The 15,858-nt window shown below is 46.4% G+C and overlaps 1 protein-coding gene across 7 annotated transcripts in view; it reads right to left on the bottom strand.

Annotated features, from left to right (window-relative positions):
* The window catches only part of PBX4 (PBX homeobox 4), a 67,401-nt gene that overhangs the window by 48,730 nt on the left and 2,813 nt on the right, over positions 1-15,858 (bottom strand). For 5 of the 7 annotated variants that reach the window (XR_006059802.2, XR_006059801.2, XM_027969340.3 and 2 more), the window contains exon 1: positions 13,754-13,975. The exons of 1 other annotated variant lie outside the window; for it this stretch is intronic. Coding sequence is in view for 3 of the 6 variants with exons in the window: in XM_027969340.3 (XP_027825141.1) it covers positions 13,754-13,905 (152 nt within the window). In the remaining 3 variants the exon portion in view is untranslated. Of the gene's footprint in view, positions 1-13,753; positions 13,976-15,858 lie in introns of those variants that run through there. One more of the 7 variants, XM_060415355.1, reaches the window with a different exon arrangement.

Genomic DNA, 15,858 nt, shown 5'->3' with positions numbered 1-15,858 from the left:
CAAAGTATTGTTTCCTTTCATTTATTTTTGGGGCAGTTGTTTACTAATTTTTTATTAAAGTATAGTTGACTTACAATTCTACATCGGTTTTGGGTGTGTGTGCATGCTAAATCACTTCAGTGGTATGCAGCTCTTTACGACCCTATGAACTGTAGCCCACAGGCTCCTCTGTCCATGGGATTCTCCAGGCAAGAATACTGGAGTGGGTTGCCATTCCCTTCTCCAGGCGATCTTCCTGACCCAGGGATCAAACCCAGGTCCCCTGAGGCTCCTGCTTTGCAGGTGGATTCTTTACCACTGAGACACTAGGAAGCCCAGTCTAGGGTGTATACCGTAGTAATTCAACGTTTTTATAGCTTATACTCAAAACAAAGGTACTATAAAATATTGTCTATATTCCCTGTGCTGTGCATAAAATTCCTCAGTTCAGTTCAGTTCAGTCACTCAGCCGTGTCCGACTCTTTGTGACCCCATGAATTGCAGCACACCAGGCCTCCCTGTCCATCACCAACTCCCAGAGTTCACCCAAACCCACGTCCATCAAAGTCGGTGATGCCATCCAGCCATCTCATCCTCTGTTGTCCCCTTCTCCTCCTGCCCCCAATCCCTCCCAGCATCACAGTCTTTTCCAATGAGTCAACTCTTCGCATGAGGTGGCCAAAGTACTGGAGCTTCAGCTTTAGTATCATTCCTTCCAAAGAACACCCAGGGCTGATCTCCTTGCAGTCCAAGGGACTCTCAAGAGTCTTCTCCAACACCACAGTTCAAAAGCATCAATTCTTCGGCGCTCAGCTTTCTTCACAGTCCAACTCTCACATCCATACATGACCACTGGAAAAACCATAGCCTTGACTAGATGGACCTTTGTTGGCAAAGTAATGTCTCTGCTTTTCAATATGCTATCTAGGTTGGTCATAACTGTTCTTCCAAGGAGTAACCATCTTTTAATTTCATGGCTGCAGTCACCATCTGCAGTGATTTTTGGAGCCCCCCAAAATAAAGTCTGACACTGTTTCCACTGTTTCCCCATCTATTTCCCATGAAGTGATGGGACCAGATGCCATGATCTTCGTTTTCTGAATGTTGAGCTTTAAGCCAACTTTTTCACTCTCCTCTTTCACTTTCATCAAGAGGCTTTTTAGCTCCTCTTCACTTTCGGCCATAAGGGTGGTGTCATCTGCATATCCGAGGTGATTGATATTTCTCCCAGCAATCTTGATTCCACCTTGTGCTTCTTCCAGCCCAGCGTTTCTCATGATGTACTCTGCATAGAAGTTAAAGAGCAGGGTGACAACATACAGCCTTGATGTACTCCTTTTCCTATTTGGAACCAGTCTGTTGTTCCATGTCCAGTTCTAACTGTTGCTTCCTGGCCTGCATACAGGTTTCTATAACTTACTTATCTCATAACTACTAGTTTGCACCTTTTAACCCCCTTCACCTATTTAGCCTCTGCCCCAGTCCTCTTCCCTCTGGTAACCACTGGTTTGTTCTCTGTGAGTCTGTTTCTGTTCTATTTGGTCACTTGCTTTATTTTTCAGATTCCACATATAAGTGAAAACACACTATGTATCTTTTTCTCTCTGACTTATTTCCTGAACTAGGTCTCATTTTAAATTATTGAGAAATTTGACTTAGAGATACATCCAGAGATCTTATCCCTTAGAATAGGATACTTCTTGAAAAAACTTCCCTCAGAGCAACAATGATCAAATACCTCATCAAAAGATGGAATCAAATCCCCTTAATTATTTTCATTTCTGAAGAACTGTTTTAGCTGACAAATATTATGTACCTCCTGGAGACAGACTGAGGTGAAGAACAACAATTAAAGACATGGTCCCTACTCTGAGGAAATAAAATCTTGATGGAAAACCTAGAAACTCACAGAGGGTGCCGAGCTCCAGAAGGGAAAGCAATCCAGGAGGCAGATGCCCCTGGCATTTTAAAATAAACTTCTTAGTAAACTAGGAAGAATCAAACTATAGTAGGTATCATCAATCATTTGTACAGTCATTCAAAAAACAAACTTAAACAAAACAGCTAAGTAAAATGGAAACAAAAACAGCTAAGTAAATAGGAGCTGAGAATATGTCCTGATACCCAAGTTCAACCATGGAAATCATTACAGCAATTTTAGCAAAATGAAGCCTTGAATCAGGAGCTAACTTTGGCACCAGGAAACAAGGACAATTATTCAATACAATATAAGAAAAACTCTGTAGGACTTGAATGAAAGAGCAACCTTTATGTAGAATAAGTTTAAGACTGCATAAAGCTCATTTCAATGTTCTTATTTCCTAATTTGCCTGTGGACTGGTCACGATTGACACTGCCGCGTAATTTCTTACTGAAAACCACGGAGAGATGAGAATCTCTCTGAGCACAAGATGAAATGGCTACTCACTATCTGCTCCAATAAACTCAAACCCCTCAGCAAAGTATCTGAGGCTTTTCACCAGCATCTCTCTGACCTGCTCCCTCCGCTGGTCTTGAGAGTGAAAAGTGAAAGTGAAAGTCGCTCAGTCGTGTTTGACTCTTTGCAACCCCATGGACTATACAGTCCACGGAATTCTCCTGGCCAGAATACTGGAGTGGGTAGCCGTCCCCTTCTCCAGGGGTCTTGGGGGAAGTCCTACCTTTCTGTCAAGTCCAAGACTCCAGTGGCTTGGCCTGTCCCAGCCTGGATTCATTACTTCCTCCTCTGTTCCATGACAGTGCTTACCAAGTCTGGCCTGGGCATGATGAAGGCCTCAACTTACACATTTTAGAAAGTCCAGGCCAGCACCACACTTGGCACAATAACTAGGCAAAGATTTGTTGAATTTGACTGAAGGAAAGGCAGAGGCTAGAGATGTCAAACTAATAGAGGAGAAATGAAGTGGCAGAGCTCCGACATCTCTAGACTGACGTAGAGCAAGTGGAGAATCAAAAACTAGGGTGGAACCGTAGCTGCCACGGCCAAAGTAGAGAGGAGAAGCACACAGGACTCGATTGGGAGCCCCTCCTTCCTGGTCTCAGTTATAGGGCTGAGCTCCTGGTGGGCACTCATCCACTCTAAGAATGAAGAGAACATATTAAGGGGTTTAATAATGCTGCATGACAAGAGAGACAATCAAAGAGGATGATGGCCAGAACACACCACATTTGGAGAATTCCCTAGAGGTCCAGTAGTTAGGACATTGGCGCTTTCACTGCTGGGGCCTGGGTTCAGCCCCTCGTTAGGGAACTATGATCTTGCTAGCCTCATGACATGGCCAAAGGGAGGGGGTGGGGAAACACTAGATTTGGGCAGGAGAAAGTGATGAATAAAGAAGAAAGGTGTTTTAATAAGAACTAAGAGCAAGAGTCCTTGAACCACTGGAAGGCTCAATCTGCAAGAGAAATGAGTGTCTTAAGACATATCTGAAGAATGGATGGTAGAGAAGAGCCAATGACTGCTCAGCTTTCTTCGGATCCAGGACCAACACCTGAGGAAGGATGGAGTGCTTCAAGAAGTACTTATACAAGGAGCAGAATAAACGTCATGCTCACTCCTTGCTTGGGGCTTGGCAAGGAATTCATGCTCGACTGGACAGCAGAGAAGACAGGCAGTCACCCCGCTGAGTCCCCGCCTTGCCCTTCACTCAGGTCTGACAGAACCACATGTTCCATGCCTTCCTTGCACACATGCCTGCCCCAGCCTGGAATACTGTTGCCTGCTTGGCCTAGGCAAAGCCTCTCATCCAGGCCACAGTCATCTCCTCGGGGGATGCTTCTGACACCCAGCCTGACTTCAGCTGGACTCTGGTGTCCCAGGGTGCACATTCCATGGGCTCTCATCTTGCTGACAAGTAGTCTCTCTTGCCCTGGCTGATCGATTCCTCATCACACTCTCTCTGGTCGCCCCTGCACTGCACTCTGCGGTGTCTGCCTCTCCTGAACTGTGAACTTTTGCGACTCACTGCTGTATCCCCAGAACCCGGCACAAAAGGAGATTAAACGCTAAAGAAGGAACTTGAAAAAACAGCTTCTGATGCTCCAGTCCAGCTTTCTAGTCTTCCACAGTCCTGGGGCAGCTCCAAGCTCCTCTGAGTGACGTCATGCTCTAGGGAGCTCGTGGGGCCCCGGGAGAACAGGGAGGACAGCAGGTCAGCACCAGAGTTCAAGAGAATAAGGCCAAATCTCCAGCCACCACACCCTAGTCATCTGACCTCAGGCAAGTTCTTACTCAGGTCCAGTTCCTCTTCTAGAAGCTCAGTGAAACCACCTACTTCCTAGGGTTTTTGGGAGATTTAAATGAGAGACAGAAATGATGGCTGCCGTCATCATCATCAACCACTGTATTCTGAAAGAGGTGCTGAGTGCTGTGCTATGCTTAGTCACTCAGACGTGTCCGACTCTTTGCAACCCCATGGACTGTAGCCTGCTAGGCTCCTCTGCCCATGGGATTCTCCAGGCAAGAATACTGGAGTGGGTTGCCATGCCCTCCTCCAGGGGATCTTCCCAACCCAGGGACTGAACCCAGGTCTCCTGCATTGCAGGTGGATTCTTTACTGGCTGAGTCACTGGGAAAGTCACACTGTCACTTAAATGACTGAAACCTGCTCATTTATGAAACTTTTCTGAAACAGTCACATATTGCTTTACTTACTGATAAAACCACTTCAAAAGGGATTTTGCTGTGATCCTAGATAGCTTCAGGAAATAATTTTAAAACCAGCAAAGTCCACCTCTTGGGAAAAGTACACCAAGGACAGCAAGATTTTCCTTTGGCACTAGATCAAGTCAAGCTAAGTGTGTTAAGCTAGAAGCAGAGCTAAAACCTGCAAGCAGGCTAAGGACACAGACTGCCAGGCGCCAAGCCGACTTGCATTTACAGAACCTCCTTAAGGGTGATGACAAAGAAAATTTTAGTGCTGAAATTTTACTTCCCGGGTTTGGACTAATAGATCCTCTCTTGCTAATGCTATCTGGCTTTAGGAAACGATGAACCATAAATTCCTCTTCTGGCTCCTTGCATTTTTTGACGGGTGTGCTGAAAGGCTGAATGCTCTCTGATATGCACTAAGATGCTTACTTCTAATGGTCTCTGTTCCCATGTTTAGTATCCCAGACGTACTGAGACAAGGGGCACACCATTCACTTGACAGTACATGCCTCGCCATTTGAGTAAGTTCTAAGAACAGTCAAATTTACGTCATCACCATCTTTTAGTATTCAGAACTTAATCCATATTATAAGTAAAATCTGCAGAAAAACTGGAGGAATTAAGAAAGTCATGCAAATTTTGACCAGTAGAAAATATCTTACAAGTCATATAAGTAAAAATCCAATTAAAAAGCGTTTCTTCCTAAGGAAAGTTATGAAGGTCCTAATTGAAGTGTCCATTATGTTGCCTAAAAGCCAACCTCTAAATATAACCTTTTTAGTTTCAGGTACACCACCCCATATGCCATGTAGCTAGCTCCCAACACATGTATAATAGTGATGGGTTTTTTAAATCATATAATCTCATCTGTTGCATTGTAATCCCTTTTTAAAATTTCTATTTATTTAATGAATTTATTATTTGGCTGCATCAGGTCTTAATTGTGGCATGCAGGGCCTTTCGGTTGTAGCATGTGGGATCTAGTTCCCCAGCCAGGGATCGAACCCGGGGCCCCTGCTGTGGGAGCACAGAATCTTAGCCACTGGACCACTAGGAGTCCCTCTTCATCATATTTTTATTTGTTATATATAAAGCTTTTTTGCCCTAAAAACCTTAGTACCATTCCCCATTGGTCATTTGCTATTATACTCAAATTCAACAAACTAACACAAATTTGAGCTATGGTTTTATAGGCTATGTACAGGAAATATTAGAAACAACGCCTGGAACCTCTAAAACCTGACTTCCCTGGACTGGAAATTAAACAGACCCTGAAACAACAGGGCCCCAAGCCCCCAGATCAAAAGTATCATCTAGAGGGGAAAACAATCAACTATTTTCTGATTTTTATTTGGTTCATTTCTAATTTTCTTTCTGTATTAAGTAGGCAAAACAACACTAATATGTGACCCTTGTGGTTAATTTTAAATTCCTTATGCCCACGCACAATTTGGGCTCAAAAATAATTTCCATTTGTCAGATTAACCATCTATTCAAGAGGATCAAACCAGTCAATCCTGAAGGAAATCAACCCTGAATATTCATTGGGAGGACTGTTGCTGAAGCTGAAGCTCTAATACTTTAGTCACTTGATGTGAAGACCCAACTCCTTGGAAAAGACCCTGGTGCTGGGGAAGATGAAGGCAGGAAAAGGGGACGACAGAGGATGAGATGGTTGGATGGCATCACTGACTCAACGGATATGAATGTGAGCAAGCTCTGGGAGATGGTGAAGGACAGAGACGCCTGGGACGCTGCAGGCCATGGGGTCACAAACAGTCGGACGCTGCTTAGCGACTGAACAACAAAAACAAGGTCAAATGATCCATGAAAACGGAAATAAGTGACACACTCTCATCCCTACTCTTTTTTTTTTTTTCCATCCCTACTCTTGAGAGTCCAACCTCTCCAAGGGTGGTCAGGGATCAGCACCCTTGGGAGATGGTTAGAAATGCGGACTCTTTGGCCTCACTGGGACCTGGTACATCAAAATCTGCAAGCAACAGGATTTCTGCAGAGATCTACTGCAGGTCCAGCCGAGAGACACATTGCTCTAAAGCACAGTTGTCTGGAAATTTCTGCAGTGACGGAAATGTTTTTTACCTTCATTAATATAGTAGCTATTAGCCACATGTGGCTACTGAGTACTTGAGATATAGCTGGTGTGACTGAGGAACTGAATGTTTAACTCTGTTTACTTTTAATGCATTTTATTATTTCTAATTATTATTATTTTTTTGCTGCTCTGCATGGCATCTGGGATCTTAGTTCCTCAACCAGGGACTGAATCTGTGCCCCCTGAAATAGAAGTGCAGAGTCTTAACCACTGGGATGCTAAGGAAGTCCCCAATTTTAATGCATTTAAATTTAATTTATGGCAAGGGGCTACCACAATGGACAGTGTAGCGAGTACCTGCATTTCCTTGCAAGCAAACGGTCAAGAAGTGACCACAACAGCCAAGTCTGCCAATCTGGCAGCGCAATCCTTCTGTCCTTCCAACACGCAAAACGACCTGAAGGCCAGTCCTCTTTAGCTGCTCCTCCCAGAACATCAGGCCTGAAGCTGGGGCTCCAGGGAGACACCGCTGACCATTCTGCTTCCTTTTTGTTTTTAAGGTAACAGGTGGATTTATTTAGATTCAGAGGGAAGTACACTCCACAGACAGAGTGTGGGCCATCGCAGAGGGCGAGTGGTGAAATTTGGCATGGTTAGTTTTTATAGACTATTTTTGCTCAGGGTCTTGACGTCTCATCGCAGAAAGAATTCAGTGAGAGACAAGTGATAGGTAAGAAGTAGGTTTATTTAGATTCAGAGAGAAGCACACTCCACAGACAGAATGTGGGCCATCGCAGAGGGCGAGTGTGGCCCCTTTTTAAATTAAAATTTCCAAAACTCACCCGTCAGCTTTGCCAGGTCCAGAGTTTTCACCCTGACTTCTTAGGAATCTCACTACTAGACAAAAAGTAAGTCCGCCAGCCTTTGATGACTGGCAGCTTTCAGATCCCAGGGCACCTGAAGCCTGAGGATTCTCAAAGGCGCGGTATACAAGCACACTGTTTGGGGCCTCGGCAGTGGGGTGGGGGACCAGAGATTGCACCAGATTTTCAAAGCAGCCCACGATTCAAACACTGGTTAAGAACTCTGGGAGGAAGGAAGAACTTTGGAGCCTGACTGTCCTGACAGAAGAGCCTTCAACAGGAATCTGGCAATCTCATAAACCCTTCATAAAGGATTTCAAAGGTATCCATAAAGGCATTCAAAAGCAGCAAATGAAAAACAAACTATGTCAACTTCAAAATGTAAAAGGCACTATTATAAAAAATAAGGCTATACATGATAGAGCGATATACTCAGAAAATCTTTGGCAAATGAGAGAAAATTTTCTGCCTTCCTGGTTCCATATAAGAAATGAATGAGGACATGGTCAGTGAAAGGTCCAAGTCAGAAACTGTAAAACTGTCCCTTCTCCAGGAAAACCTCAGGGTGTCACCCAAGAAAGTCAGAAGATCATTCAAGGAAACTGGTTATCCCTTACACAGGAAGTCTCCAGCTGATGAGGGCTGAATTTCAACTAAGACGGTGCATTCCAAGGTCCCCAGTGTCCATCTACTATCTGTGTAGCCGGAAGGAAGAACGATACACAGTTCATTATTCCAAGACTCCATCAAGCTGAAGCTACAATGACAAAATGAATTACACACAAGCACGTGGAGCTGCCCTCCTAATAACGTGGAAGGGTGTAAGAAAATCCAGGTTTAAGGAGGACAGGTGTGCTTTCCTTCTTTAAACACATTTAATGGTGACAAAGTGGGCTTCCCTGATGGCTCAGTGGTAAAGAACCTACCTGCCAGTGCAGGAGACCTGGGTTCAATCTGGGGGTCAGGAAGATCCCCTGGAGAAGGAAATGTCAACCCATTCTAATGTTTTTGCCTGGAAAATCCCACGACAGAGGAGCCTGGCAGGATACACTCCATGGGTTGCAAAGAGTCAGGTATGACTTAGAAACTGAACATGCATGGACAAAGCAGGTTGAGAGGGCCTCAGATCTGAGATGAAAAGCTTTTTCTTGCCAGCCAGTTGGGCTAAATGGATTCCAGGGGCTATGAAGGGGTTGGGAAGGCACAGAGAGAGCGCAGGGTCAAGAAGGCTAAGAAAGGTCTCACCCAGGTGGCCAATCAGGAAAACACAGTCTGCCCCCCTGCCCAGGTTGATAATCTGGCTGTTGGGTTTACTATGAGGAATGAAGTAGAGTGTTAGTCGCTCAGTCATGTCCGACTCTCTGCAACCCCGTGGACTTCAACCCGCCAGGCTCTTCTGGCCACAGAATTCTCTAGGCAAGAAGACTGGAGTCAGTAGCCGTTCCTTTCAAGGAACAGGCCCACCCAAGCTGCGTTTTCTCCGAAATGGAGTAAGTGGCCCGCCCACTAGAGGACTAAAGACTGGTCTCTGGACTTGGGTGACCTTTAGGGCCCGAATTCATCTAGAGACTACGCAGGAAGCAGAGCAGACGTAAAGCTCCCCAAGTCTCAAAATAGACACCCCAGGGTACTTTCTACCTCAGAAAGAAAACAGGAATCAGCTACCTAACAGTTATGTGGTGGTAAAGCAAGTACCATACCCTCCCTTTTCAGTTTCTTAGGCTTCAAAGAAAAACGACTCTCTTTGAGAACAGCAAGTAGTGACTGCATTCCATTCTAAAGCCTACCTAAGGGAGTTGAGACTCGAGATTGACAAGAGAAAAGCAGCAGCCTCGGGGCTGTGCTGGGGTGCCACATGCCTGAGGAAGGCCATGTCTGAGCAGAGTTCAAGCTGCTTAAGCAGCTCCAGGCCTAGAACAGAAGGAACTGAAAACGCTGCTTCCGTGGTTCCTTGGTGTGAAAAGCCCGTTTTCCCTTTTCCCTAGCTCCAACCAATCCTTCCAGAATCTAAGTGCCACAAAACTTGACTGAATACTAGGTGCCAGGTATTGTGCATAGCCCTGGGAATACAAAGGAAAGCACAACAATGCCCTTGCTCTCAGACTGGCTTAGCAGACAGGGCCTCACAGAAGGGCACCCTCTCCCGGCTCAGCTCTTTGTGCCAGGAATCACCTCTATCCGCACACTGCTATTATGATGACTGTTTATAAGTCAGTCTCCCCCGCACCTTAGTTCTGAATGAGCTTATTATAAGAGAACCTCTTAGCCATCCTGGTTTCTGTAGCACCTAGCACACTGCTCCAAGGGGGTGGGGGTGGAAGTATATATATGTGACACTCTTAACTTTCCAGATAGAGGCCTTGAAACTGTGGAAAGAATTGGCATGTTATAAGAAGCAGAGGAAAGAAAGTTTGAAGAATGCCTGCCACATCCACCTTTTACTTGCCTCCTCTGTTTCTGGGGCTGCTGGCTTTGCAACCTGTCCTCCCTAGAAGGTTCTAGGCACTATACAATTCACAACTCCAGACCCTGGTCCCATCCCTAGGGACCATCCTTTACTCCAAACAGGTCCCATTCAATAAGACCTCATCTTTGAAAAGGGCTTTGCTATTTTCTAATAATTCAGTTCAGTTCAGTTCTGTTCAGTTGCTGAGTCGTGTCTGACTCTTTGCGACCCCATGAATCGCAGCATGCCAGGCCTCCCTGTCCATCACCAACTCCCAGAGTTTACTCAGACTCACGTCCATCGAGTCAGTGATGCTATCCAGCCATTTCATCCTCTGTCGTCCCCTTCTCCTCTTGCCCCCAATCCCTCCCAGCATCAGAGTCTTTTCCAATGAGTCATTCAACTCTTTGCATAAGGTGGCCAAAGTACTGGAGCTTCAGCTTTAGCATCATTCCCTCTAAAGAAATCCCAGGGCTGATCTTCAGAATGGACTGGTTGGATCTCCTTGCAGTCCAAGGGACTCTCAAGAGTCTTCTCCAACACCACAGTTCAAAAGCATCAATTCTTTGGCGCTCAGCTTTCTTCACAGTCCAACTCTCACATCCATACATGACCACAGGAAAAACCATAGCCTTGACTAGACGGACATTTGTTGGCAAAGTAATGTCTCTGCTTTTCAACACGCTATCTAGGTTGGTCATAACTTTTCTTGCAAGGAGTAAGCGTCTTTTAATTTCATGGTTGCAATCACCATCTGCAGTGATTTTGGAGCCCCCCAAAATAAAGTCTGACACTGTTTCCACTGTTTCCCTACATATTTCCCATGAAGTGATGGGACCTGATGCCATGATCTTCATTTTCTGAATGTTGAGTTTTAAGCCAACTTTTTCCACTCTCCTCTTTCACTTTCATCAAGAGGCACTTTAGTTCCTTTTCACTTTCTGCCATAAGGGTGGTGTTATCTGCATATCTGAGGTTATTGATATTTCTCCCGGAAATCTTGATTCCAGCTTGTACTTGATCCAGCCCAGCGTTTCTCATGATGTACTCTGCATAGAAATTAAATAAGCAGGGGGACAATATACAGCCTTGACGTACTCCTTTTCCTATTTGGAACCAGTCTGTTGTTCCATGTCCAGTTCTAACTGCTGCTTCCTGACCTGCGTACAGGTTTCTCAAGAGGCAGGTCAGGTGGTCTGGTATTTCCATCTCTTTCAGAATTTTCCACAGTTTATTGTGATCCACACAGTCAAAGGCTTTGGCATAGTCAATAAAGCAGAAATAGATGTTTTTCTGGAACTCTCTTGCTTTTTCCATGATCCAGCGGATATTGGCAATTTGATCTCTGGTTCCTCTGCCTTTTCCTGCTTGAACATCAGGAAGTTCACGGTTCATGTATTGCTGAAGCCTGGCTTGGAGAATTTTGAGCATTACTTTACCAGCATGTGAGATGAGTGCAATTATGCGGTAGTTTGAGCATTCTTTGGCATTGCCTTTCTTTGGAATTGGAATGAAAACTGACCTTTTCCAGTCCTGTGGCCACTGCTGAGTTTTCCAAATTTGCTGGCATATTGAGTGCAGCACTTTCACAGCATTATCTTTCAGGATTTGAAATAGCTCAACTGGAATTCCATCACCTCCACTAGCTTTGTTCTTAGTGAAGCTTTCTAAGGCCCACTTGACTTTATACTCCAGGATGTCTGGCTCTAGGTGAGTGATCACACCATCGTGATTATCTTGGTCGTGAAGATCTTCTGTGTATTCTTGCCACCTCTTCTTAATATCTTCTGCTTCTGTTAGGTCCAGACCATTTCTGTCCTTTATCAAGCCCATCTTTGCATGAAATGTTCCCTTGGTATCTATAATTTTCTTGAAGAGATCTCTAGTCTTTCCCATTCTGTTCTTTTCCTCTATTTCTTTGCATTGATTGCTGAAGGCTTTCTTATCTCTTCTTGCTATTCTTTGGAACTCTCCATTCAGATGCTTATCTTTCCTTTTCTCCTTTGCTTTTCGCCTCTCTTCTTTTCACAGCTATTTGTAAGGCCTCCCCAGACAGCCATTTTGCTTTTTTGCATTTCTTTTCCATGGGGATGGTCTTGATCCCTGTCTCCTGTACAATGTCATGAACCTCATTCCATAGTTCATCAGGCAGTCTATCTATCAGATCTAGGTCCTTAAATCTATTTATCACTTCCACTGTATAATCATAAGGGATTTGATTTAGGTCATACCTGAATGGTCTAGTGGTTTTCCCTACTTTCTTCAATTTAAGTCTGAACTTGGCAGTAAGGAATTGATGATCTGAGCCACAGTCAGCTCCTGGTCTTGTTTTTGTTGCCTGTATAGAGTTTCTCCATCTTTGGCTGCAAAGAATATAATCAATCTGATTTCAGTGTTTACCATCTGGTGAGGTCCATGTGTAGAGTCTTCTCTTGTGTTGTTGGAAGAGGGTATTTGCTATGACCAGTCCATTTTTTTGGCAAAACTCTATTAGTCTTTGCCCTGCTTCATTCCGTATTCCAAGGCCAAATTTGCCTGTTATTCCAGGTGTTTCTTGACTTCCTACTTTTGCATTCCAGTCCCCTATAATGAAAAGGACATCTTTTTTGGGTGTTAGTTCTAAAAGGTTAGTTCTAGTAATTCTAATAATCATGTTAGTTATCTAATTATCTAATAATGTTAGTTCTAATAATTCAAGCAGACCCCAAACATAATGGGCTGCCTTGTGAAGCACCTTCTACCAATCCTGGCTGGCTGACAAATGGTAGGTGGAGGTGAGACATAAAAACCACTGTGATTTTCCCACTATACCTGAAATAAAACCCAGACTCCTTCCCGAAGCTTGTCATTCCCATATGATCTTGGTTCCAGACTCTCTCCACTCTACTGGGGACTTTCAGTCCCTAGCTCTGCTTTCTTCCTGCCCTTTCCCACCTTGGGGCTTCTGAAGGTGTGGTGCCCTCTCCACCCGGCTTCCCACAGCTTTCCATCCCTTTACTTACAGTTTTCCTCACAACTTAGTTTTGTTATTATTTTCTCTCTGTCAAACAATTAGCTTGACAACAGTAGCTATGACAGCACCCCGCTCCGTGCCCCACACATAGTATCAAACAAATATTCGCCAAATTAATTTAAAGAAAGAGGGGGATCCTTTGTCTCCACTCAGCTTCCCCACTGATGTTTTTACTGGATCATTCCCAAATCAAATGACACCATCTTTTTATTCTCCAGTCTTATTTCCCACAACTCATTCTCCATGACCGGCCCCCTCAATTTCCCATCTTCATAAATACCACTGATTCATTCAGTTGTCCATTATTCACAAATCCTGTGTGAACCCACCTCTCAGCTCTTACACCCCTCATCTCCAAAACTCTTCCCTCTTACATTTCATAAACTTTGAAACCACCTTTCACCATAAACCTCTCCATCCACAAACTCTCCTTAAACCCATCCCTCTCACCTCAGGACGAGCTCTTAAAATCTATCACTCAACTGCTTAGCTCCATAAGCTCCCTTTCAATCTGTTCCATTTTAACCCCTCACGTCCCTTCGGCCTCAGAATCCGGCTTCAGTCCTCCTCAAGCCTCCCCCTCCCATGCGCCCTGCCCTCCCTCTCTCCGCCCAGAGACTCATCGCATCTCTCACCTTGCACCTTCCTCACCCCCACGACCCCCGCTGCCCCGGTCCTGGCCCCTCGGCCCGCCCCCTTCAGTGAAGCGACTTTGGATGGCCCCCCGCCGAATCCGCGCCAGCACCTGGCCTGCGCCTCGTCCAGGCTCTGGTCGGTAATGGCCATGATCTGCTGCAGGACGTCTCCTGTGTTGGAGCCCGGTGGGGGCCCGGGCGGCGAGCGGCGCGGGGCGGGCGGTGGCGGCGCGGGGCGCGGCGGGCGCTGCGGAGCGTCCATGAGCTGCGGGTGCTCAACCAGGAGCTGGCGAGCCTGGAGAGCTCGCGCAGACGTCGTAGCCAACTGCTGCAGTCCGTGCGCCCGGTGCGCTCACCCCGGAGCCCCGGCCCTCGGCGCCGCCTACGGCCAACCGCCGACGGCCAGGCGGCTGCGCCCCGCCTAGGGACACGCCCTACTACCGCCGCCAGCCAACCACCGCCGCCCAAGCATCCCCGCACCGCCTAGAGACACGCCCCCACCAGCCCCTCTCAACGGCCTAGGACTCTTTTGGAGGTTGCTGAGGCAACGGCGCTTTCCATTTTAACCCCCTCCCTCTTCCCCGCTGGCTCAGACCGTAAAGAATCCGCCTGCAATGCGGGAGACCTGGGTTCGATCCCTGGGTTGGGAAAATCCCCTAGAGTAGAGCATGGCAACTCACTCCAGTATTCTTGCCTGGAGAATCCCCATGGACAGAGGAGCCTGGAGGGGTACAGTTCACGGGATCGGACTGAGCGACTAAGCACACATTCTTCCAGCCGGAGAGGGCGACGCAGTTTTGTTCTGCTTTGGAGACTCCCATCTCTCACATCTCTGCCTTCCGCATTTCCTCACAGCGACCGCTCCTGCTCAGAGGCACTTTACTTCTCCTCAGAGCCAGAGCCCACCCTCCTCCCCTTTTCAGAGGCTCCCATGTCTCAGAGCATTCCTCAGGAACCTACACATCTCAGATCCTAACTTCTCAGGCACTCCACTCTTACTTCAAGCCACCCTTTATTTTCAGACCTTCCCTTGCCTTTCAGAACCCCATCAACAGCCCCCCACCACAATCTGCAGAAACCCTGAGCCCCAGATCTCTGCTCAGTGAGCTAGTGCGTCCCTCAGCCTAGGTCCCATCAGGTGGGTTGGGGCTTCCGGCCTCCTGGCTCCCCCTGCTGCACCTCCAGTGTTCCATGGGTGGCACTAGAGTATGTGGTGATGGTGGCTGGGAGTTAAAACTGAATGATTTTCTCAGCTGCAGAAACCAATTCACCTTTCAAGATTCAGCTTAAGAGTGACCTTGCTTGTTTATTCATTCTTTCGCTCTACAGCATTCCGCTAGCACGGGAAGGATGCTTTCTGAGGACCTACCCTGCTGCATCCCCAAAGCAGAGTGAATCTTCACAGGCCTTTGTTTCTAGCTGTTAGGACTCCCACCATCAGAGGATTTTTGTGTGAGAGAAAAGGATTTATTATTGGACATAAATCACTTCTCCAAAGTCATGGGACCTCCTCGAGCCCGTTTGCTTCGGGGACAGATTTCTGACACAGGCTCAGAAAGGAACTTCAATTTCCTGTGAACATTTCAGAAACTTCTTCCCACTACTGTTGGAGAGGAAATGCGAACACCATCTAATGTGAAAACCACGACATGGCCCGTTAACAGAAGTACTAGACCACGTGGAGACCACGGAAATGTCAGTGACTAGAGTGGTCAGTGACTACACAAAAGGCCTGAAAAGTGGTCGGTAACTGTGGTGTCCTTCAGAGAATAGTGGTGGGAGGAGGGGGTTGAAAGCCATGAGTACCGTCTGAGACTAAAAACCTGGTCACCTGGCAGACAGGAGAGAACCTACAGGGGAGGGAAAAACTGACGGCACAAGATCCCAAAGGAGACCAGAATTGTGTGGGTTAGATCAGAGCACATGAAACAGAGCTACCTTTGGAGACCACTGGGGGTGGTTCCCACCCCACAGGAACTGATTGCCTCTGCACCTGAAACAAATACTCCTGTCCAACAGGCATGGAGCTCCATGGAGACAAGGACTGCGTACTCATCTGTGGGGTAGAGGTGCTGGCCAAGGTCATCACTTCTGGCAATTTAGGGCCCAGGCTCAAGGAACCACACTGCCCACCTTGGACCCTGGGATACCTAGCACCCCAGTTTATTCTTGCCTCCTCACAGAGCTGTTGTAGGGCTGGGAGAGTTTTCCAAAG

This window comes from Ovis aries, chromosome 5, assembly GCF_016772045.2.
Source record: "Ovis aries strain OAR_USU_Benz2616 breed Rambouillet chromosome 5, ARS-UI_Ramb_v3.0, whole genome shotgun sequence".
Lineage (NCBI taxonomy): Eukaryota > Metazoa > Chordata > Mammalia > Artiodactyla > Bovidae > Ovis > Ovis aries.
This window is presented reverse-complemented; position numbering and strand designations above follow the sequence as displayed.